Source organism: Chaetodon auriga, chromosome 14, assembly GCF_051107435.1.
Source record: "Chaetodon auriga isolate fChaAug3 chromosome 14, fChaAug3.hap1, whole genome shotgun sequence".
In the NCBI taxonomy this organism is placed as follows: Eukaryota; Metazoa; Chordata; class Actinopteri; order Chaetodontiformes; family Chaetodontidae; genus Chaetodon; species Chaetodon auriga.
The window spans coordinates 7417170-7440527 of record NC_135087.1 but is presented as its reverse complement, the minus strand read 5'-3'; the positions used below and the strand labels follow the sequence as shown (position 1 = coordinate 7440527).

The following is a 23358-nucleotide window of genomic DNA, read 5'->3' as shown; positions in this document are numbered from 1 at the left end:
CTCCGGCAGTGGAGGGAAGAGTTAGCAGATGGGACAGTGGTGAAATTACATAATAAGAGCAGGCCCGCCTTGGCTGTTTCGTGCTCTGAAGCTGCACGTCTGCGGCTTTAAACCAGTTGTGCCTCATTATTAATTAGTTCTAACCAGTCTCAAGTGTGTGTGATTGGAGGAGAGATGGCATTTCACTGTGCGTGTGCTGTCTTGTATCTACATCTTGATTACTTCCAGCCACAGCTGCCTCTCTTATTGATGTGCGAAGTGTTTTAGTGGGATTCACTCGCAAATCAAAATCACTCAAGGTGATTAGATGAGATTAAATGAGGTGATGATTCATTAACGGCAGCGTGTTCGGTCATTGCTCCGTCAACTGCAGACAGACACGGATAGTCTAGACCCTCAGGTGTTTCCTGTGTGTCGCTTTCTCCACTTTGTTTACCTCCGCCGGGCACAGTTGACACATGGTTTTTAGCAGCCATGTGAGTTTTGTTTTCTCATGTGTTCAGGTGGGATATCTGTTATCTAAATGAAGGGTCTCGCTGTCTGTTAGCATATTTTAATTCTTAAATTTAGTGTTGAAAATATTGTAGTGTTTGACGAGTATGAAAACTTATATCGTATACAGTGTTTTATTAAAGGTTAATGGTCGTTTTACTTTCTTTTAAAATGTTTTATAGTCAATTAGGGGCTTGTTATTCTTTCTTAGGGGTCATTTAAACAAGTTTTTAAAAGTTTTAAATCTGTTTGAATATAAAAAGGAGAGAAAAAAGCTTTGCACGCTGCATGTACTTCAGGGTCGGAGGTGTAAGATGAACACAGCACTGAGGGGTTTTTTTCCTCTTTATTCGCCTGTTTATATGCTGATGAATCTTGTACTTTTATTCCAGTATTCTGTGTCTGTTTCTCTGCCCCTTTTTCTCTGATCACGTCAGCATCTAAATAAAATTTTGCACCAAAGACTTTTACTGAAAACTCAGCTGACTTGCAGGATCGCCTCCGAGTTTTCATTTTATTCAGTTTGTTTTCCCAGATGTCAGCCTTTGCACATTTCATGCTCCCTAACATATCATTAAGTATCCTCATAATGCTGACACAGAGCTGATGTGTGCGGAGGGAGAAACACGCTCGGGTAACACACACTGATTTTAGAAAGCAGGTGGATTTGTCATCTCTGTTATGGCATTTTATGCAAAGTGACTCGTCCATCCAAGTTTTTGCATGCTGTGCCTCAGACGGCCGCGATTATTTCCCTCAACATTTATGTGTGCAGCCGTGTCAGCAGATTCGGTCCCCTTTATCCTTTTGTAGGTTTAATATCAGTGCAGCAGGAATATTAAACACCAAAATCGATCGAAGGCTTACGTGCATGCGAGCAGGTCAAACCCCAGCCTGTGGGCCCGGCCTGTTGAAGTCTGAAAAAGGCCATATTTGATTTTATTAAATATTAACTAGACGCCACACTGGAGTAGTGACTTTACGAACAGATTCTGTGGTTGTAAAGATTAAAATCCTGTCTTCACCTTCACTGTGACTCTCACTGCGTTGCTGATCAGATGACAGCCTGACTGTGTGAGAACAGTGAGCCAGACAGATGACTGTGTGTGTGTGTGTGTGTGTGTGTGTGTGTGTGTGTGTGTGTGTGTGTGTGTGTGTGTGAGTGTGTGCAGTTCAGTGTGGTGAAACAGAGGGCTCTCCTGCCAATGCTATTCCTCAGTACAAACACTGTGTGGAAGACTGTATTTAAATACACACTCTCTTAGCCTGCCCCCTACTGTTGCCCAGACCTACTTTCAAACACACATGTATACACTCACACACACTCTGGGGAAAATAATACCCTTAAAACACTTTGCAGATGACCAGAACTGGACTGGAACTGAGCTGTGAGTTAAATGAGTGTTAAATGATTTTTCGAAGCCCACTTGTCCCAGTTAAAACTCTATTAAGCACTTTGGAGATAGACTTTGGGCAGAGGACTTTGTGGATCATACTGCCTCTTGTGGTGAAGAGCGGCATTACTCCTCCTTTGCTCTTTGCTCTCATTAGCATATGAACAGGTCAATAACTAATATTATAATTAACTTCGCCGTCAGTCTTCTGGATGGGAATTTACCCTCACTGTTAGCTGTGGCTGCAAGACATTTTGGGGTGGTTTCATTGAGTTTGCATTGTTTGTGGCACCTTTCACAAATTTTCACAACTAACTAATAGGACTCCTGGAAATTATATTTATCTCCAACTTTTGTCTAACAAAGGCTTATTTTATTATTATTTATATTTTTATATATGACAAGGATTTGATTGTACTTTCACAGAGTTTAAAATGGTGTAATGTCACACTTTAAGCTCATCTTACTCTTAATTTGATAAAGGAAACTTGCTTAGTTTCTGCATTCTGGTAAAATTCTAACACTTTTCAGGCGTATTTCTCAGATTGTTGAACAACAACACCCCTGTGTACAATTCCTCACTATATCCAGCAATATTTTGCAGTTGTAGTTCTCAAAGTGGCCAGTTGGTGTCCTCCTCTCCCCATTTCCACCTCCCCAGCCTCATCGACCAGAGTGAAAGATTGGACTGTCTCTGCTTTCAGTGACATTTTACAGTTTTAACACCGTAGACGTTCAGCCTTCACACATCACAGAACCTGTCAGGTGTTAACTAATGTTAAAAACAACTCGAAGCAGCTATTTGTCACAGTTTCCTTTTAGAAATCATCAGTGATTTGAGGCAGTCACTTCATTACCTCCTTAAAAACTCAACTCCTTTAATATCTAAATCAGGTTTCTGTTGATGAGCACATGTTTCTCTGTTGTGCAGGCATATCTGCAACAGAGCGCATGTACCATTCATGGTTATTACTGGTTGCATTTGTTTTGAAATGAATGGTTAAATAATCATTTTCTCTCTTTCTCTGTGTTTTTTCTTTCCAGGAGCTGAAGAGAGTTAAGTGCCAGCAAGTTGAGTGCAGCCCGTCCTGGAGCCTCTCCTCCCTACCCTTTCCTGAACTTTCCCCCATCCGAGCTGCGTTCTTGTGCCTCCATCTTTGGACCTGAAACACACTCAGTCCTGAGGACACACATAAGAGTTACACACCTCACCTCCACCCCCACTTTACCAGCATGATCACGTCGGAGCTTCCCGTCCTCCAGTGAGTCAAACACACAGAAAGAGAAAATTGCATGCGTTTACAGCGCTGTAGAAAAAAACAACTTTGAATCCCCATTTGCAAAAAAATGGTGCTCTTGATGCTTAAACCTTTGTTTTAAACTTGTGACTGACTCATTTGTTGCTGCATAAACATATGGCCTTTACACAGTATGTGAAAACACAATTGACTGTTTCAGTATTTACACTTCACTAAAACAAGCAGTTTGGTTTGATCTTCGCATTGTCTGTCATTTTGGAAGTGAGCATTCCCTCTCCTCTGTGGATGAATAAAAGCTTTCGAGTTCACGTGAGTCATATGTGAGTTTTGCTCTTTTAGGGACTCATCCAATGAGTCTGGGGCAACAGACGCAGTGGGCTTAAGTATGAGCATGAGTGAGATGGAAGATCCAGAGCTGAAAGGCAAGAAGAAGAGAGGGAGGCCTGGAAAACAAGCCCCGGTACGAGTCTGTGTCACTGGAGTGTTGTGTGTGTACCTGACTGTTCATATGTCTGCTTCTTGTGTGAATGAGTGTTTTCCTGTCTCATGACACCTCTGTGCCCACAGACATCCAATAAGAAGCCTCGGAAGTCACCGACGGACAAAGCCGTGGGCGTAACAAGAGGGCGGGGGAAAGCCAACGGTGTGGCTCAGCATAATGGAGACGGTGGAGACCCTGTCACCCTGTTCGAAGTGGTCAAACTGGGAAAGAGTGCCATGCAGGTGAGTGAAAGATGTGTCCAGACTGAAAATGCAGATAAATTCGGTTGTTGCTTATATCTCACAAGCTGTTTTTGTGGAAAAATAATTTTTCTAATGGAGAAGACATTTTAAAATCTCACTGTTGTGTGACTGTGTGTGTGCAGTCCGTGGTGGACGAGTGGATCGAGTCATATAAACAGGACAGAGACTTGGCGTTGCTGGACCTCATTAATTTTTTCATCCAGTGCTCAGGATGCAAAGGTAGGACTAGCAAAGCCGCCGGATCTTAATGAAATCAGTGGTTCTGTGCACGTGTGTCAAATAACTGGATTAAACCCTGTTATTGTTCGTAACCAGGCACCGTGAGGATTGAGATGTTCAGGAACATGCAGAATGCAGAGATCATCCGCAAGATGACTGAAGAGTTTGATGAGGTAAGTGCCCGCTTCAGTCAGAGATGTTAGTGCTCAATGTTAAAGGTTTACTGTGCAGGGGTAACATCTAAACGTGTCCCCGCTGCCTGTACGTACACTGCAAGCTACTATTATAGGAACATTACATTTGTTGTAATGGAAAAAGTCAATACGTTAGCAGGCTAAGTAGGCTAACTGCTGGCACCTACCCGCTCAGCAGAAAACAGGCCAACTCTGCATGGCTCTGCATCCTCATCCTTGCCAGCAGGGGAAAGCCAACCCCACATTCACTCTCATTTTGGAACTAGCTTTGACCGCTTGGCGTTTGGCCCTAGCACCTGGTCGCCACCTCTTTATAAAGTCCTCATCTCACTTGCTTGCTGTTATTGGCTGGAGCCACACACCCGCTGCCTAAAGGTTGCAGTCCAGCAACATCCCAAAAACAAAAAGAAAATAAGGAAATACAGGCAAAGGGCAGGGTCTCTGCAGATAAATGCACCACCACACACTCCTAGTAGGTCATAACTGATGATTTGTATGAGTGTAGACATTGTTATGTCGTGTAATTGGTTGCAGGGATGTGGTGTTGTATTTATTAGCAGGGCAAATGTGTCACTATTCTCGAGCTATGGCACAGTGTGCGCCAGAATAATCCTGAGTTTGTCCGCTGTCTGAGCAGAAGAGGGCCGATATTTCTTTAGCTCTTACACTGAGTGAATGATGAGACAGTCTGTTGCTTTCACTGCCTGCAGGGAAATTGTTCGTCTCGCCCTACAGAGCACAGAGGCTTGAACCAGACCACTCTGATAATCGATAACGAAGCCTCTGTATGTTTGTGTCAACAGGACAGCGGGGATTACCCTCTCACCATGCCAGGGCCCATGTGGAAGAAGTTCCGCTACAACTTCTGCGAGTTCATCAGCGTTTTGATCCGCCAGTGTCAGTACAGCATCATCTACGACGAGTACATGATGGACACGGTGATCTCCCTCCTCACCGGGCTGTCCGACTCTCAAGTGCGAGCCTTCAGACACACGTCCACGCTAGCAGGTAATGACACCGGCTTCATTAAAAATAAGTAAGATTAATAGTAGAAAATGTCCCACGAGGAAAGGCCTGAAGCGTTTGAGTGTGTATTCAGCACTCAGCCTTGTTGTGTGCATTGGTGTGTCTGCGTAGCGATGAAGCTGATGACAGCGCTGGTGAACGTGGCGCTGAACCTGAGCATTCACCAGGACAACACCCAGAGACAGTACGAGGCCGAGAGGAACAAGATAGCCGGCAAACGAGCCAACGAGAAGCTGGAACTGCTGCTACAGAAGAGGAAGGAGGTCGGTCAGATTTGATATTTAAAGGCAGATCTCTAAGTGTAGTGCTGAGTCCAGAGCTGTATGTGCAGAATTTCATGCATAGCCAGAATGGAAACTTTAGCTGTGCGGATCAAAATGTCCACAGGCTCTCGTGTCTGTAACTTTGTTTTTTTTTTTCTCTCTTTACAGCTTCAGGAAAACCAAGATGAAATAGAAAATATGATGAACTCCATCTTCAAGGGAATCTTTGTGCATCGCTACAGGTACGGTTGTCGTTCATGATGTGTGTTGTTGTCTGTCATAGCAGTTCAGAGCCTCAGTGGTCTGAATAACGATGATGATGATGATGATGATGGTGATGGTGATTGTACGCTTTATTTTCCAGGGATGCGATTGCTGAAATCCGAGCCATCTGTATCGAGGAGATCGGGGTGTGGATGAAGATGTACAGCGATGCTTTTCTTAACGACAGTTACCTGAAATATGTCGGTTGGACACTACACGACAGAGTAAGAGCTCCGTCGCACCTGTTTTTCTCACGTTCCTTCAAGACTTGGCTGATGCTCTCTTGATGTTTTGATGCAACACTGCTGAGCTGATTCAGTGGGTCGGATGATGGAGCCCTCCAGGATCTACTACTCTTTGAGAGGTTTTGAACTGTCTCTCTCTCTCTCCGTCTTTATCAGCAAGGAGAGGTGCGTCTGAAGTGCCTGAAAGCTCTGCAGAACCTGTACACAAACAGAGAGCTGTTCCCCAAGTTGGAGCTTTTCACCAACCGCTTCAAGGTAACAGCTGAAAACAAGAACATTTAAGACACCCAACAGCAGGACTGAGATGTCATGTTTTCTGCTTTGTGCTCTGCTCGTTTATCCCAGCTCCTTCCCTGTTAATGATCTCTGTTTTGACAGGACCGTATAGTATCAATGACACTGGATAAGGAGTACGATGTGGCTGTGGAGGCCATCAGACTGGTCACACTCATCCTGCAGTGAGCAACATTCATGCTTTTCACTTTATCTCCTTATGCGTTTAATACATTCAGTTTCATGTAACTCTTATCATTATTTTTTATTCCCGTACTGTGAGGAGACACTGAGATCGATTTTTAAGTCGGAGTGTTGACTGTGACTCCCTTTGATGATCCGCCGCAGGGGCAGTGAAGACGCCTTGTCCAATGAGGACTGCGAGAACGTCTACCACCTGGTTTACTCCGCCCACCGACCCGTGGCCGTCGCTGCTGGAGAGTTTCTGCACAGGAAGTGAGTTCATCCTGAGGTTTCTCCCAATTTATCTGAAACTAATTTTGACTTCAAAATAATGTCCAGCTGTACTTTCAGTTGGATCTTATTTGTCATTCAATACTGAGTTTCTAATGTTTCTGTATTCAGGTTGTTCAGTCGTCATGACCCGCAGGCAGAAGAAGCGCTGGCTAAGCGCAGAGGCAGGAGCAGTCCCAACGGGAATCTCATCCGCATGCTGGTGCTCTTCTTTCTGGAGAGCGAGGTAACACTGGTGCATTTATATAATTGAAGACATTGCTAAGAGAATAAAAGGAGAAAATGATGAGCATCATGATCCTTCCCTGGTTGACAGTTGAAATAAATATTTATTAACTTTACTGGCACAATAATGTGAATGACATGTTAAATTTTTACACCATGCCTGCAAAGCTTGATCATGCGCTACGGTTCTTTCTGTGTGTTTAGCTCCATGAGCACGCAGCCTACCTGGTGGACTCATTGTGGGAAAGCTCTCAGGAGCTGCTGAAAGACTGGGAGTGTATGACTGAGCTTCTGCTGGAGGAGCCTGTGCAGGGAGAGGAGGGTGTGTTTCACAAACACACGCACACACACTCACACATTGTTCTTATTCTCTTACTGTTAAAGCCTATGACACAGCGTAAGGCTACCTCACGTCATCTCGGCCGAAAACCAGCCAGGAGAGATGATGCAATGAAGCCTTTTTCCTTGAAACTTTTCGTGTTTCCGACCTTCTCTGACGATCTGACTCTCTCTCTCATCTCCCCATTGTGTTTCTCTCTCTTCTCTATCTGTCTCTCTCTCCTTTGCCCTGAATCCGTCTGTCTGTCTCTGCAGTGTTGTCAGACAGACAGGAGAGTGCTCTGATAGAGCTGATGGTGTGCACCATCCGACAGGCGGCGGAGGCACACCCACCTGTCGGCAGAGGCACCGGCAAACGGGTAGGTCAAGTAAACACACTGGACACCGGCACCGCTCTTTCAGCATTCACCTTGAATTGTATGTGAGATGAGTTGAAGGTGAGACTGATGAGATGAGAGAGCAGGCGAATATACCTGGTTAGTCACATTCAGAGGGCAAAATACTCCACCCAACAAAAGAAAATCATGGTTTTATGACCCTTTTCCTGCCTGTTTTTTACACCCGCTGCTTCATTTGACCTGAAGTTTTGTGTCTGCATGTCCAGGTCCTGACAGCGAAGGAGAGGAAGACCCAGATAGACGATAAGAACAAACTGACAGAGCACTTCATCATGGCTCTGCCCATGCTCCTGTCCAAGGTGAGACCGTCCTGAAAGCCAGGCTGCACAGGGCCAGCGACAGACAGGCTGGTGACACTCATTAATGACTGGGCCGGGTGACTGATCTGTTTGTCGAAGTTATTGATCGCTTATGTAGTCATGGGAAGTGTTATTAAATGTACGCCACTCTGGACAAATGTGCTGGCTAAATACTTAAAGATCCCCTCCAGACATGTTTTAAGACAATATAAAACACTGCACTTGTGTTTTTTCCAGAAAAAAGGGCTATAATCTTGTTAAAATTCTTAAAATTGCACCACTGGCTTCATGCTTGTAGGCCCCTCCCTTTAAAACTGGATGTTCAGTGAACACAGAGAAACTTTCCACTTTCAGCAGATGAACGTTAAACAGCCTTCTAGTGTCAAACTGCACAGTATCAGGTGTTGATTGAATGGCTCGCTCTGTCTCTTTTCTGCCTCTGTATGTCTGCATGTCACTTTATTTATTCATCGTATTCCCCCTGATCCGTCTCCTTCCTCCACAGTACCAGGCAGACTCGGAGAAAGTAGCCAACCTGCTGCAGATCCCTCAGTACTTTGACCTGGACGTGTACAGCGCCGGGCGCATGGAGAAGCACCTGGACGCCCTGCTGAAGCAGATCCGGCTGGTGGTGGAGAAGCACATCGAGACAGACGTGCTGGAGGCCTGCAGTAAGACCTACAGCATCCTCTGCTCTGAGGAGTACACCATCATGAACCGCGTGGACATCGCCCGCTCACAGCTCATCGACGAGATGACCGACCGCTTCGCGCACTCTGTGGAGGAGCTGCTGCAGGAGGTATGAGGGAAAAGGACAGGAAAAATATCTCTTACACAGGCTACATGTCAGTGTTTTCTCTTATTTATTCTGTGTGTTTTGGTGAGTAGCGAAGAGTCTTTGTGCGCTGACAGGTGTTTGTTATTCTGCAGGCTGAAGAGGCCGATGACGACGATATCTACAATGTTTTATCTACTCTTAAGAGACTCACAGCCTTCCACAAGTAAGACTCTCTTTACTTCTTACTTTCCATTGATCTAATAATTAGTATTTTCCTAAAGCCCAACATGAAATAGCCTTTTCTCTCCGACTTACACTCCACTGTTTCCCTCCTCAGTGCCCACGACTTGACACGGTGGGATTTATTTGGGAACTGCTACCGGCTGCTGAAGGCGGGCATCGAGCAGGGCTCCATGCCGGAGCAGATAGCCGTCCAGGCCCTGCAGTGCTCCCACTACTCCATCCTGTGGCAGCTGGTCAAGATCACAGAGGGAGCTCCCAGCAAGGTGCTGCACTCACCTCATTTACAGGGCTTTAACACCGCACACTCACAGATCCCAGGTTTATCCTCAATCAGGGGCTCAGAGATAAGCCTGCAGGGGGACAGGAGCTTATCTGTATTTCTGCACCCCTGATGCGGGGCCTTTACCCCCAGTCTATCTCATTTTAACACTTAAACACAGCACAGAGGCATCAGATCCTAAGGCTGTTATTATGTGGTGGACTGAAGCCCGAACCTCCAAGACAGTTTCACCTCTATTCTGTTGCTGGGGAATAGCCTACAGCACAGCTGAAGGACGGCCTTTTTAGCTCAAGTTCAATAGTTCTGCACTCCGACCAACAGCAGCTAATGCAGGATAATGATTTCCCATTTGCTTCGATTATATGTCTGTCGAGCTGCAGCTGAAGATTTGGTCAATAATTGTGAAGTTTAAGCCTAAAAGAATTAACAAATATTCACAATGAGAAGCTGGAACTGGCTCGTGACTTCTGCTAAAAGAAAAGGACTTAAATGATCAATGGGTTGTCAGATTTATTGCTGATTAACGTTAAACCCTTTAAAACGATTAAAACTTGAATTTATGATCCTGCAGAGTGAGTGAGCCCACTTTTGAAACAAGGAGCCAATATAACTATAAAATGCAGCTGACACCTGTCGTTACAACACATACTGTTTGCTGCATTATAAGTGCATTAGTGACCCGGACTGGCAGAGAGTCATGAAAAAAAAAAGAAAACTTGATCTTCATTAGCTGATTGGTCTGCCACGTCTCGCTGTGCTCTGTGAGCCTTTAACAGACTCCACCACGGCAACACAGAGCGTATCGACTCCTCTGCCTCAGGGAGCGAGCCGATGATTTATTGAAATCATTAAAGTTCGATTACTTCATTGGAGCAGTTAGCTGGGTCGAGACGTTTAGCCTGATTGATGCTGCTGTTTAATATCGATCTCTGTTAAAGTGTGGCTAATGTTGTGTCTGTGTGTGTGTGTGTGTGCGTGCAGGATGACCTGGTGGCTCTCAGGAGAGTCGTGAAGTCTTTCCTGGCTGTGTGCCAGCAGTGCCTGTCCAACGTCAACACACCAGTCAAAGAACAGGTAAGAACACACACCTGACACGTGCCTCAGTGTGTGATGTGTTAACAGCTGGAGTGATGAAACAGTTTCTGGGGCTTCCATTTCATCCTGGAGATTATAGAAAAATGTACATCTTAGCTCTTCGTTTGTGCCTCTCGCTCAGGCCTTCATGCTTCTCTGCGACCTGCTGATGATCTTCAGTCACCAGCTGATTTCCGGCGGCAGGGAGGGCCTGCAGCCGCTGGTCTTTAACCCGGACAGCACTCTGCAGAACGAGCTGCTCAACTTCGTCCTGGACCACGTCTTCATCGACCAGGACGACGAGAGTCAGAGCATGGGTGAGAGGGCGCCCTGTGTGGGGTCCATGCTTGTTGTTTTAGGAATAACACAAGGTTGAGATAAGCTTGAAGTTAGTTTGAAATATCAACAAAACGCCTCCCCTTCACGCCTCTCTGTCTGCCTGCAGAGGGAGACGAGGAGGACGAAGCCAACAAGATCGAGGCTCTCCACAAGAGGAGGAATCTCCTCGCGGCTTTCTGCAAGCTCATCATCTACGACATTGTAGACATGCCCGCTGCCGCCGACATCTTTAAACACTACATGAAGGTGGCTGTGCTTCTGCACCTGACACAGTGACACAGTGACATGATTTAAAATGCAGTTCTCATTTTCCTGAGTCTAGATTGTGGAACAAATTCTGCAGCAATTTCTCATCACAGTAGCTTTGAAGTTTGTGCTTGTTACATGAGAAAATGAGACTTCTGCAGGATGTCACACATTCATCAGTAAGATGAGGCAGAGAAGTGAACTGACAATAAGTGAAGAAGTGCAATGAAATAGAGAAGGAAATAACTGCTTAATGGGGGAAAAGATTGGAAAAACAAGGAGCTTTGGAAGATTTAGATTTTTTTTTTTGTTTTTTTTAAGTTGTTGTGATGTCAGATTTTATGAACACATACTGTACTAAACTGTGTCCTCTTGCACGTTTTTAATTGTTTTGTTTCTCTGCCGCAGTACTACAATGATTATGGCGACATCATCAAGGAGACTCTCAGTAAAACCAGACAGACGGACAAGATTCTCTGTGCAAAGACCCTCATCCTCAGTCTGCAGCAGGTGAGCCACTGATGACTGGCTCGTGTTTTCTTGGGTACTGCATGTCAGAAACAGGAAGAGAGAGCGCTTTCCTCACAAACGCTTTTCCTTGCGGGTGTTGCAGCTGTTCAACGAGCTGCTGCAGGACCAGGGGCCCAACCTGGACCGAACGTCGTCTCACGTCAGCGGCATCAAGGAGCTGGCCCGCCGCTTCGCCCTCACCTTTGGCCTGGATCAGATCAAGACCAGAGAGGCTGTTGCCACGCTGCACAAGTAAGACTATGAGTGCTGTGTTCTCTAAGGGGGGCGCTAGACGGGACTCAGAGCTGTAAGTTAAGGAAGCTTAAGCTGAGGTTAAAGTTAGTTTAAATGGTTTAGACAGTCTGCAGATGACTGAGCTCCATCTGAATGATGCTGATTTGAGTCTGGACACGGGATGCTGGAAATAGAAGTGGACATTTTTAGATTTTAAGTAAACAGTCAGATATTTTCTTCTATCGAAGTCGAAGAAGTCAATAATTTTTTTTATTTAATTGCCTTTCCTCACTTCTCTGTTTCTCCCTCTGTCTCGTTTCCTATCAGGGATGGAATAGAGTTTGCATTTAAGTACCAGAATCCTCGAGGACCAGAGTTTCCTCCCATTAACCTGGCCTTCCTGGAGGTTCTGAGCGAATTTTCCTCCAAGCTAATCCGCCAAGACAAAAAGACGGTGTAAGTACTCCATTCCAGCTTTTTTCCATCGCGGCCTGTCACCTAAAGCTTTCATGTCATTTCAGAATCAATGAGTTTATGCCAAAATGCCGTATGTCCCGTCAGCCACTCGTACCTGGAGAAGTTCATGTCAGAGTCGATGTCGGAGCGTCGGGAGGACGTGTGGCTGCCGCTCATCTCCTACAGGAACAGCCTGCTGACGGGCGGAGACGAGGACCACATGTCCGTCACGTCGGGCTCCAGCAGCAAGACCGGCTCGGTCCGCAGCAAGAAGGGGCGACCGCCGCTACACAAGAAACGCATCGAGGGTGAGGAGGCGACGCAAAGATGAGCGAGACTCGGGTCATTTGGGACTGAACTGAACTTTCCGTGTGTTCGTTTTCAGAGGAGAGCAGCGTTGAGGGCTCGTGGATGATGCGTAATGACACTCTTCAAACACCGGGAGCGCTGCAGACTCCTCAGCTCACCTCCACAGTCCTCAGAGAGAACAGACCAGCAGAACACATGCCAGACCCGGACTCAGAACCCGGATCGGAGAACGACTACGTACACAAGTGAGTGTGTCCACATCAGGAAAGCTGATTTTCATTCGTCAAAGAGTGACAGTGGTGGAAGAAGAGCTTCGATCTTTTTACTTCAGAGTAAAAATACTCTCTCTGTAGAAGTCCTGCATTCAAGTTTTTACTCGCTAGCGCCAAAGTGCTACCATCAAAATATACTTACAAGTACCCAAAGTAAAAGTACTCATTATGCAGACATACATTATATTACTGGATTTAATTAGTGGTGCATTAATGTGTACATCACTGTAGTATTGAAGCTGGAAGGTGGAGCTACTTTGAAGTACTCTATGTACTTTGGGTAACTGGTGAATTTCCACTGATGATCAATACCAAGTCTTAACTGATAATAATACATCATATATATTTTTTTGATAATATTTTGTATAATTAATCTGAGTCGGCAAAGTAAATGGTACTTAGTTACTTTCCACCATTGGTGAAAGACAGACGAGGTTAGTCTCAGTCATCGTCTTCCATCGGCTTACGAACACATATTGAACTGAACTCCGTCTGTCTGTCCTCAGTCCTCAGATGCAGATGTCGTGGCTCGGCCAGCAGAAGATGGAGGAGGTGAACAGAAAGGACCGGACGGGCATGAACTACATCAAGTCACGCAGCAATCAGGGCGTCCGGCAGACTGTGTAAGCGTGCTGGAGAGGAAGGAAGAGCAAACAAGAAGGAAGAGGACACACAGACGGACACACGGCTGCTCTTCTGATTGTGTCGTTTTGTCTCGCTCTCTCCCGTCAGGCGCGGGTTGATGGAGGATGATGCGGAGCCCATCTTCGAGGACGTGATGATGTCATCGCGGGGCCAGCTGGAGGACATGAACGAGGAGTTTGAAGACACTATGGTGATCGACCTGGTGAGCGAAGTCGTTTGCTTTGTGAAGTTCCACAGAAAGGCGTGAGGATACGTCAGGATTCATTGTCTGAATTCAGTAATTAAATGTCTGAATGTTGGCGTTTGTCCTTCCCAGCCGCCATCGAGGAACAGACGTGAAAGAGCGGAATTAAGACCGGACTTCTTTGACTCTGCAGCGATGATCGAGGACGAGTCGGTATGTAAAACCAGAAATGAACAGAGTAGTCAGTTAATTGATTAGTCAATTAATCTGCGGCTATTTTGCATTTTTTTGATCGAAAAAGTAAAAATTCTCAGCTTTCGGCCTCTGAAATGCGTTTCTTTAAAATGTATTCAATACTTGTAAGATGTAACATCAGGCTCTGGCGAGTTAGCTCCATTATTTTCTGACCAAACGATTAACTGAGAAAATGATCTGAAGGCTAACCTACAATGTAACCGTCATCGTTAGCTAGTTGCAGCCCTTTGTTTAAATCAGTAACTCAAACTACAACTAGACTTGTTCACGTCAGATCTTAAAGCCACCCTACGTAGATTTGAACTTTTCGGCTCTGGCGCCCCCTTGTGGTCACCAGAGAAGACGCCGTGGCAGATAGCGAGGCGTGCTGCGTCCTGCAGGGTCGCAGCCGGACGTTTTCTTGCCTAAACAGTCGCTCTCCTCTCCGTTGTTCCAGGGTTTCAGCATGCCCATGTTCTGATCCGGGAAAAGGCGAAGATCCTGAGCTCAGGATCCTTATCAGGAGTAAACTCACGTGAGGGGGGGGTGGGATGTCACACCCTCATAACCTGCCAATCAGACTCTTAAGAAGAAGAAAAAAACATTGTTGAAGTACTTTTCTCTTTCTGTAAGACGTGATGGAGGGATGTTTGTCAGGCCCAGCTGCTGATGGATCCCGCCTCGGCTGGATCTCACCTGGAAGCGCGAAGCCGACGATCCAGAATATTCTCCAGAGTCTTGTTCGGAATACTCAAGAGCTCCGTCATGCTCCTAATCTTCCTCCTCCTCTTCTTCCTCTCCTGCCTGTTGGTTTAGCTTGTTAGCTCTGATGGCACTCCGACTGCCGGCCGATGAGTACTCGCAGTTTTTACGGTCCCCCTGGCACACGGATGTACAGTCGTTTGCTCCCGATCGGCAGCACAGAGCAGCGTGACACTCTGTACAGCCCCCCCACCCCACTCCACCCTACCCTACCCCACCCCACCCCCTTCTTTTGGTGTCGCACTTCAGTCCGTCTGGTTAAATCCAACATAGAGAGGATCTCAATACTAAATGTTCTATATCTTTGCTCTTGTTACCACCCACCGACCCCCCCCCCCCCCCCCCTCTCTCATCCGAGTCCTTGTGTGCGGTGGTGCTGGTGTGTGTGATGTGTGTGTAAAGTGTTGGTGGTGATGATGACGGTGGAGTACACGCACGCCGCCGAGGTCGGCAGCAGCAGACCGACCTGGAGGAAGTGATGTAACTGTCCGTGTGTGACGTCAAAGCTAAGCCAGTGTTGTCATTTGACGGGGAAGCCACACAAACCCACCCCCCCTCCCCTTGGACAGAAGCCCCCCACCCCCTCAGATCTCGGACATGTTCTGCACACACCCGCCCTCGAATAAACGGCTTTTTGAAGTTAAAAGTTTTAAAAAAAAAAAGACAGTAAACATATTTTGAACTCTGTAGCTTTAGTACTAAAGTTTTAAATCGAGTGTGTTTTTGTTTTTGTCTGATGTTTGTACAGGTTTTTCTTGAATATGTATCTTGTTTGTTGCCAAACTGTGGCCTACATCCTTGCGGTATACTCCGGCCCCTCCCCCGACACCTGTGGCTCATATCTAACGGTCGGCTCGGATCGTCGCTGTGGGATCGCGGCTTTTTAAGCGCCGTACGGTCTGATTGTAATCGTTCCACAGTTCAGTATTACAGCAGATTATCTGTTAGGTTTGTTCATTTAAACAGGTCAGGTCACGTTGCGTTTTGGACACATGCCTCGAGTGTTGATTCAAGAGTTGTCGTTATCATATCCAGTGCAGTGATGGTTCTCTGTCTGACAGGTTTGTTTGAATGTGTTTCGAATGTTTCCGGCCATATCGTCGTTCACCCACCGTCTGTCGATCAATCGTTGCCCCTCGGCTGGCTTGCAGTCCTCCTGTAAATATCAGAGACAATTGGATCTTTTCTGCAGTGCAGTTGACATCAGTCGCCCTTAAAATGCTCTAAAAAGCCTGTTTTTGTTTTGTTTTTTTGTTGTTTTTTTTTTCTGTGAACCTAAATTCTTTTTAATAAAATAAAATCTGTAATCGATTTATGGAGCAGCGTTTGCGTGTGCGCCTTTGTTTCACGTTAAAACAGTTGATTTGAACACCTCGGCTTGAGGCTCAGTTTCTCGCTCGTTCTGGAGCTTTCAGTGGTTTCACATCATCTTCTTCAGCAGTGATGAGACTGCAGATGTTCAAACTTTCCATGACTTTCAGCTCCTGTTATTCTTCTCGTCCACGTTGACTTCATGAGGTCGAAAGCTCCAGAACAAGCAGGTCAGTGAACGTTGAGCTGATGTTTTATCGAATGTAATAAAACCAGTATTATAGCAGAGATTAGCCTGTGGATTCATCTGAGGTGAGATGAAGTTAATGACACGAGTATCCTTCACTTATCTCAGCAGCACCTGATGTCAAACTTTATTTTCCTGTAAGATCAAGAACTTCACAGCTGAACTGAAACAAAACAAGGAAATGTTCTTAATTCTTTGTGAATGTCCAAATTCAGTTTGTTATATAACCACGATTCCATAAAAGTAGGACACTGCGATCACCTGCAAACAAGCTGTTTACCAACAACAGTTTCCTGAAGTGTTCCAGAGCTCGTGCACTAACACCCCTTATCCAATCATGACACTGTCACCTGTTACCTGTGGAATGATCCAAACAGGTGTTTTTGGAGCATTCCACATCTTTCCCAGAATAAGCAGATATTTACAAAAATCAGTGATGTTCATGAGTTAAAAACAAATGTGTATATGTTAAAAAAAAAAAAAAAAAGACGATCACATGGTGTTAGTATGGCAGCTTTTTTGGAATCAGGGTTGCACCTTGAATTCTCTCACACACAGTGGATCAGTGGATAAATCACTGCCTTATTTCAATCCATGTCACTTTATTAATTTAAAACCAATACTACAGGGATTACATCCACATATATATATATCTGTCATATCTTTTGAAAAACACTAAATTGTCTACAAATAGAAACGACCGCATTGCTAAAAGTAAACAAAAGGCATGTTTTGAGTCCATGATTTATTTTACAAACGGCAGAGCAGAGCCCGCCGGACAGAGAAAGGCACAGGTCCAGGATGTCAGGGTGACTTTTTTTTTTTTTTTTTTTTTTTTTTTTCTTCTTGACCTTAACGGAGGACGTGAAACACAGGGAGTGTGTCTGAAAGAGCAAACTACTACACAAATCAGAACCCTTCAGAACTACATACAGTACTTGAACAACTTTGGGAGCTCACGTGACATCAGACTATAGTATGTTCGCATTTTCCACTAAAACCATCATGTTGACAGTCGCCTGTTTTTTTCAGCGCTGATACATAATCTGCCCTTTCAGACACAGTCTTGTTCTCAAAATGTTAAATCGTACCAACAACAGCGACCAATATGGCCGCTGCTGACGTGACGATGACCTTAAATGTGTGTGTGTGTGTGTGTGACAGCTGTAGTGCACTGTTCAGGTAAAACGTGTGTGGGATCGTCCTGTTAACATGTTGCATATCAGTGGTAAAGATGTAAAGATACACGCGCTGGCGTCACGGCGTCCCACCGCAGTCCATCTGAGCGTGACGTCAGTGTCAGGAGAATCCCACAGCGAGATGGCGCTGATGTGGAAACGGCTCGCCTGCGTTTCACAGAGGAATGTTGGCGTGTTTCTTCCAGGGGTTGACCTGCTTCTTGCTGGCCAGCACCTCCAGATCACTGCAGATCCTCTTGCGAGTGACCGACGGCTCGATGATGTCGTCCACAAAGCCTGAAAACAAGCGTTTGGCCGGTGAGAAAGCGTCTAATGCGTCGGTACTGTTTGAATTTGTTTAAGTGTGGATGAGAGCGAGAAGCGAGAGAGCTCACCTCTGACAGCGGCTGGGAAAGGGTTGGCAAACTTCTCCACGTACTCGGCCTCTGCCTCGGCCTGGTTCTCCTTCCCTCTGAAGATGATCTGCACAGCACCCTGAGACAGCAGGAAGAGAAACAGATCAACACGCCGTCGAATCAAAGAGGACGGACAGAGAGAGAAAACCTGAAAAACACATGGTGTGTTCGTACCTTAGCACCCATGACGGCGACCTCAGCTGTGGGCCAGGCGTAGTTCACATCTCCTCTCAAGTGTTTGGAGCTCATCACGTCGTAGGCTCCTCCATAAGCCTGGAAAACACACACACACACACACACACACACACACACACACACACACACACACACACACACACGGTATGTTTTCATCACTTTTGGGGACATTACATAGATTAAATCATTTCCTGGAGACTAACCATAACCACTACTTGTCTTACCTTAACCTTAACCCCAGTCTTCACCCTAAAATTTAATGATTTACATTGTGGGGATTTTGTCACCACTATGTGACTGTGTAAACAGATTTATGTCCCCACAACATGAGTAATACATGGACACACACACACACACACGTCACATTTCATATGTATGTACACAGTGTACAACATTTGTTCTGCCTTTTTACCCATTCGTTTTTATACCTGTACTATAACATTACTTCTGTAACCCTGCACACCTGAAGGACACCCACATATTTTTTTTAAATTTAACATGAAAAATAACCCTGCATTGAAGAGCAGGCAGCATTTTTCAGAAAAATTCAGGAAGTTGGTCTAAATCTGCATATGAACAATTTTGTGACGTTGATCAGTTTTACTTCAGGAGGAGCTGCAGGTGCTTATCAAAGCTCCGACACAGTCAAGGTAAGCAGCACCTGACTGGTACCGTAACATCGTTAAACTGGTCCCAGATCAGCCTCATGGTTTTGTTCACACACACCTTTCTGGTGATGACGGTGATTTTCGGGACGGTGGCCTCTGCAAACGCATACAGCAGTTTGGCTCCGTGTCGGATGATGCCTCCGTACTCCTGAGCGGTACCTGTTGACCACCATCACAGCACTTATGAAAAATGGGTGTGATGTGAAGTGACAGATGTGACATTTTAATGCAAGGAAAACTTCTGTTTACATGTAAATGAATCCAGTTTTTGCCTTGTGTGTGTATAGATAATAATGTGGCCAGATTAGCCATCTGTTACTGTCTGTAATCTGTAATCTATTTACTCTAACTGTGAGCTTCTTATTTACGTTCCCTGAGCTGGAAGCAAAATATCTCCAGCTTTTTGTGCAGGTGGATTGTTCCATCTGTACACAAGCCTTAACAGGAAAAACATTCAGCTCCCTGTATTATTCACAGCAGCAGGTAGATTCACTGGAGAATCGAAGGTCAACATCTAAACTTGACTAATATAAATTATGAGTGTGTGTGTAAATGCAGCGAGTGTGTGCGCACACGGAGACTTTCAAAGAATACCTGGCAGGAAGCCCGGCACATCCACAAAGGTGATGATGGGAATATTGAAAGCATCACAGAAGCGTACAAAGCGGGCTCCCTTCACTGAGGAGTTGATGTCCAGACAACCTGATGAATGACACAGAAATGAAGGAGACTGAAGACACACCAGACGAGATTATTAATCCACAAATGGTTCTGATAATTTACCTCTTCTTACTTACCGGAGGCCACTTTTGGCTGGTTACCCACGATGCCTACAGTGCGCCCGTTCATGCGGGCGAATCCCACCACAATGTTTTTGGCGTAGTTGGGCATGATCTCGAAGAAGTCCCTCTCATCCGCTATCTGAAGACATGATGAAAGGAAAGGTTTACTACTTGCAGATATTAAATGATGATGTTGCCCATATTAGTATGTGTTTGTGTGTGTGCGTGCGTGTGTGCACATACTGCGTGAATGATGTCCAGCATGTCGTAGGCTTTAGTGGACTCAAACGGGACGATGGTGTCCAATGACGGCACCAGACGATCGCTGAAAAGAGAACATGATATCAGACATGAGTTGGAGTAGAAACAGATGACTGAGGTGAATGAAGAGGTGATTGGCTGTTCTGTAAAGTGGAGGTAAAGGTGATTGGTCACCTAGGGTCGTGGCACTCCCTGATGGGGGCGGGATCCTGATTGCTCAGCGGCAGGAAGTTGAAGAACTCTCGCATTTTGAGCAAGGCCTCGATGTCATTCTCAAACGCGTCATGAGCCACTCCTGAGGGCAGGACAGGAGACGCTTTTTACACCATGAAGACAATCTTTCAACTCGAGTCTCTTACAGTTGTTGCACAGTGTTGATGTTGATGTGATCCTGGATCACCTCTCACATACTCAAAGTTTGAGAAATGTGGCTGCTGGGATGCGACAGAGCCGCTGGCTACTACCGCTGAACGTTTCCAGCAGCCTGAGTTTGAGTTTGGAAGTGAAGACATTCGACAAAACTCCTCAGCAAAGCACAACGAGTAAGTCAGGAGTGATGAAAAGCTTTCAGAGTCAGACTAACTCACCAGACACGGTGGTGTGAGTTTTGGCTCCACCGAGCTCCTCTTGAGTCACGTCTTCGTTGGTAACAGACTTCACGACATCAGGTCCTGTGATGAACAGGTATGACGTGTCCTAAACACACACACACACACACACACATGCACACAGATGTCAGGCTACAGTGTGTGAGAATACGATCTTGGAAACTTAATTGCATGATTAATTTATACTGCAACTTTTGTGTCCACAATTAGCTAAAATTAGCTGAATGCTAACACTTTAAAAACACTGAAACGTTTGATTTGTCTGTGGCACAAGTGAAATTAAGCTCCTTACCTTCACCATGAAGGTGAAGTCTGTCAGGGCGGGGGAGTACACAGCTCCTCCTGCACAGGGACCCATGATGAGGGAGATCTGAGGGATGACTCCTGAGGCCAACACATTCCTCTGGAAAAGGAGGAAGTTTTGTTTTTACTTCTTAATCTATGGCGTCCTTACACCCCTCCAGCCAACATCGGGAATATGTTAAAAACAATCAGTGTGAGGTGCCTTCAGTGCGAGCCACACACTCACAGCTCCACGAGTTGGATTTTGATATTAAGATTTCAGTCAAAGAGCGGTGATGTGCAGAGGCTCTTTACAAACCAGGAATATATCTGCATATCCAGCCAGAGACTCCACTCCTTCCTGGATCCGAGCTCCTCCAGAGTCGTTCAGCCCGATGACGGGAGCTCCGACCGTCATGGCCTGGTCCATAATCTGAGCACAGAACGTTTAAATGAGCGTGTGGAAAGTCTGAGATCACACAGGAAGAAGTGACACTCAGCGGCGACAAACACGGTCACAGAGGTCTCGGTCAGTATCTCAGATTTGTTTACCTTGCAGATCTTCTGTGCGTGAGCTCCTGACAGACTGCCACCAAACACTGTGAAGTCCTGAGAGAAACACACAGAATATGACACAGGCTGCCGTGTACTGACACTATGAAGGATTCTTACAGCGTAATCACACATCGTACCTGACTGAAAACATACACCAGCCGGCCACTGATCCTGCCTCGGCCTGTCACCACGCTGTCACCCGGGAACTACGACAACCAGAGACAAAGACATGACCACAAAGATTTCAAACCCCAGAAGAGGGAGCGCTTTCTCCTCCTCAGCGGGTGAAGCATGATGTCGCTGAGTTGAGCGACCTCTTACCTTGTTACTGTCCTGCTCCATGCCAAAGTCGGAGCAGCGATGCTCCACGAACATGTCCGTCTCCACGAAGGAGTCGGGGTCCAGCAGGAGCTCCACTCGCTCCCTTGCTGTCAGCTTACCCTGCAACACATAACGGCAAGACACCACAAGTTCAAGAGAGACACACATGAAAGAACACTGTGTTTGTGTGTTATGCAGATACAAACCATGACGCAGCACAAATTTATCAACCGTGCAGATGCTGACCTTTTAATATCTCTGGTTGCGTTGGTCACTGTGACCAACGTTGTGCACCATCATCACTTTTTTTTAATGAGTTTTTCCAGTTGTTTAATTTGCTGGATTAGCCAAAAACAGTACTGGATACTGTTTTTATAACCTGAAATGATTTCTCCACCGTTTTCGTGCAAATCTGATGACATCACCATATATATTTTTGATAAAATAATACCAAATTACGTATGTCTACATAGTTTTATCACCTACTTCTATAGTGCACTCACTACATTCATGGATTTCACTGAGCAAAACAGGAAAAACATCAGCTGTCAAGTTAACTTAAGACAGAAAATCAGAGCCCATAAACATGACTGTCACACTGTAATATGTCACAGTATGGAAAGCCTGAGCGTCAGACACACTGGACAGTGGAAATCTGTGCCTGTGGGAATAGTTTTGGATTATCGACATTAAACCTGCCAACTAAACCTTCTTCCTGGAGTGGGCAGGATTTGCTCAAGGGCACTGGAGCTCAGCAAGATGGGTTACCCGGTAACAGCTAACCCTCGGCGGGCTAGAAAGTTGGATTTAAAGGTCACTTAAAAGTGTGTGAGGAGAAAGATAAACACTCAAGCAGCAATCATTGATTTAGAGCCCTTGAGACAGACATTTTACACGACTACTCCAGCTCTCTGTGTATTTACAGCTTCACGTTACGGACACCTGCTAGCGTAAAATCAAGTTAGCATAAAAAGACAGAAAGTCACTGTTAGCTAACTTTACCCTTTTGTGTTGAGCATCTATTCTCTTCTGACCTCCCCCGACGAGCGCCGCCTTCCGTTTCTTGTCAATCCTCTCCTTGACGGACAGGTGGCTGACACAGTACCAGCGACAGTCCCGTGCAAGGTTCGTCTGCGGCACTGCGGCGGCGACTGCGCCATTTTTCACCGGCGCTAAACTCCTGAAAGATGCCCTCAACCCGTTCAACAGCCCGCAGCTGCTTCGGGCCACACTGAGCGCCGCCATCATTGCCCTGCGTGTTCTCTGCAGACAGCGGGCGGAAATGAAAGAGAGAGATTTGAGCCAATAGCGAACGGGGGGCGAATTCTCACAGCCAATAAGGAAGAAGAATTTCGTAGCAGGGCGGACAGGCGGGACCTGGAGGGTATCAGGTTTTCCTGTGTTCATCGTGGCCTGTGACCGGGAAAGTTAATGCAGAAGATTTCTTCGCCCTGAGTTTCGCTTGTCAGGAAGATCTTCCACTAAGATTATGACCTCTCTCTAATTTCCAGTTCTCAATTCCAAACACTACCCGAACCCTGGACAATTTACATGGGACTATCGCAAGGTGAGCTGTCGAGCTTGCTGGGGATCCTGGGTAAGGGCTGCCTGACAGGTTAAACCCAGGGAAAAAAATTACATGGTAAGCATTAAATTACTTTGGCAGTGCTCAATGAGGGTAATTGTAGAGCCTGATGTAAATCGTGTTAATTTTGACTCACACAGACGTGTTTGTATTTAGATGAGGTTATAAAAGCAGGACATACATTGTCACCAATGAGAAACGTTGTTCTAAAACACTGTACTTAAAATTAACTTTGTTCTGAGGAACAATTCAGTTTTCTGGTATTAGCAGGATGT

General features: G+C 45.8%; 2 protein-coding genes across 2 annotated transcripts in view; one reads left to right on the top strand and one right to left on the bottom strand.

The window, feature by feature from the left end:
• Nucleotides 1-15985, top strand: part of stag1a (STAG1 cohesin complex component a) — a 40974-nt gene extending 24989 nt beyond the window's left edge. The window contains exons 2-32 of the mRNA XM_076748346.1: nucleotides 2931-3148; nucleotides 3485-3605; nucleotides 3713-3868; nucleotides 4012-4108; nucleotides 4205-4281; nucleotides 5106-5310; nucleotides 5440-5591; nucleotides 5760-5833; nucleotides 5956-6079; nucleotides 6257-6355; nucleotides 6479-6558; nucleotides 6722-6829; nucleotides 6959-7073; nucleotides 7277-7394; nucleotides 7667-7770; nucleotides 8016-8108; nucleotides 8614-8907; nucleotides 9039-9109; nucleotides 9224-9392; nucleotides 10391-10483; nucleotides 10626-10800; nucleotides 10929-11068; nucleotides 11477-11578; nucleotides 11682-11830; nucleotides 12140-12268; nucleotides 12374-12576; nucleotides 12654-12822; nucleotides 13356-13472; nucleotides 13582-13696; nucleotides 13811-13891; nucleotides 14370-15985. Coding sequence (XP_076604461.1) covers nucleotides 3120-3148; nucleotides 3485-3605; nucleotides 3713-3868; nucleotides 4012-4108; nucleotides 4205-4281; nucleotides 5106-5310; nucleotides 5440-5591; nucleotides 5760-5833; nucleotides 5956-6079; nucleotides 6257-6355; nucleotides 6479-6558; nucleotides 6722-6829; nucleotides 6959-7073; nucleotides 7277-7394; nucleotides 7667-7770; nucleotides 8016-8108; nucleotides 8614-8907; nucleotides 9039-9109; nucleotides 9224-9392; nucleotides 10391-10483; nucleotides 10626-10800; nucleotides 10929-11068; nucleotides 11477-11578; nucleotides 11682-11830; nucleotides 12140-12268; nucleotides 12374-12576; nucleotides 12654-12822; nucleotides 13356-13472; nucleotides 13582-13696; nucleotides 13811-13891; nucleotides 14370-14393 — 3783 coding nt within the window. The 5' untranslated portion in view covers nucleotides 2931-3119 and the 3' untranslated portion in view covers nucleotides 14394-15985. The remainder of the gene's footprint in view (nucleotides 1-2930; nucleotides 3149-3484; nucleotides 3606-3712; nucleotides 3869-4011; nucleotides 4109-4204; nucleotides 4282-5105; nucleotides 5311-5439; nucleotides 5592-5759; nucleotides 5834-5955; nucleotides 6080-6256; nucleotides 6356-6478; nucleotides 6559-6721; nucleotides 6830-6958; nucleotides 7074-7276; nucleotides 7395-7666; nucleotides 7771-8015; nucleotides 8109-8613; nucleotides 8908-9038; nucleotides 9110-9223; nucleotides 9393-10390; nucleotides 10484-10625; nucleotides 10801-10928; nucleotides 11069-11476; nucleotides 11579-11681; nucleotides 11831-12139; nucleotides 12269-12373; nucleotides 12577-12653; nucleotides 12823-13355; nucleotides 13473-13581; nucleotides 13697-13810; nucleotides 13892-14369) is intronic.
• A 350-nt stretch (nucleotides 15986-16335) lies between these two features.
• Nucleotides 16336-22773, bottom strand: pccb (propionyl-CoA carboxylase subunit beta). Its single transcript, XM_076748347.1, has 15 exons — nucleotides 22501-22773; nucleotides 21499-21618; nucleotides 21315-21383; nucleotides 21175-21231; nucleotides 20942-21055; nucleotides 20633-20743; nucleotides 20320-20428; nucleotides 19907-20027; nucleotides 19715-19796; nucleotides 19487-19610; nucleotides 19284-19391; nucleotides 18748-18848; nucleotides 18001-18099; nucleotides 17806-17905; nucleotides 16336-17707 (listed from the first exon to the last, which is right to left on the bottom strand). Exons 1-15 carry the CDS (start codon nucleotides 22744-22746, stop codon nucleotides 17586-17588), a joined length of 1683 nt encoding a protein of 560 aa, XP_076604462.1. The 5' UTR covers nucleotides 22747-22773; the 3' UTR covers nucleotides 16336-17585.
• Between the last annotated feature and the right edge of the window lie 585 nt (nucleotides 22774-23358).

Bases quoted from the DNA above. Each gene is read 5' to 3' on its own strand.
- pccb (XM_076748347.1), bottom strand. From the start codon at position 22,746: ATGATGGCGGCGCTCAGTGTGGCCCGAAGCAGCTGCGGGCTGTTGAAC. The intron at 17,906-18,000 runs GTACGAACACAC...CTGCTGTCTCAG, and splicing joins TCGCCGTCATGGGTGCTAAG to GGTGCTGTGCAGATCATCTT. The intron at 17,708-17,805 runs GTGAGCTCTCTC...GCTTGTTTTCAG, and splicing joins TTTCCCAGCCGCTGTCAGAG to GCTTTGTGGACGACATCATC.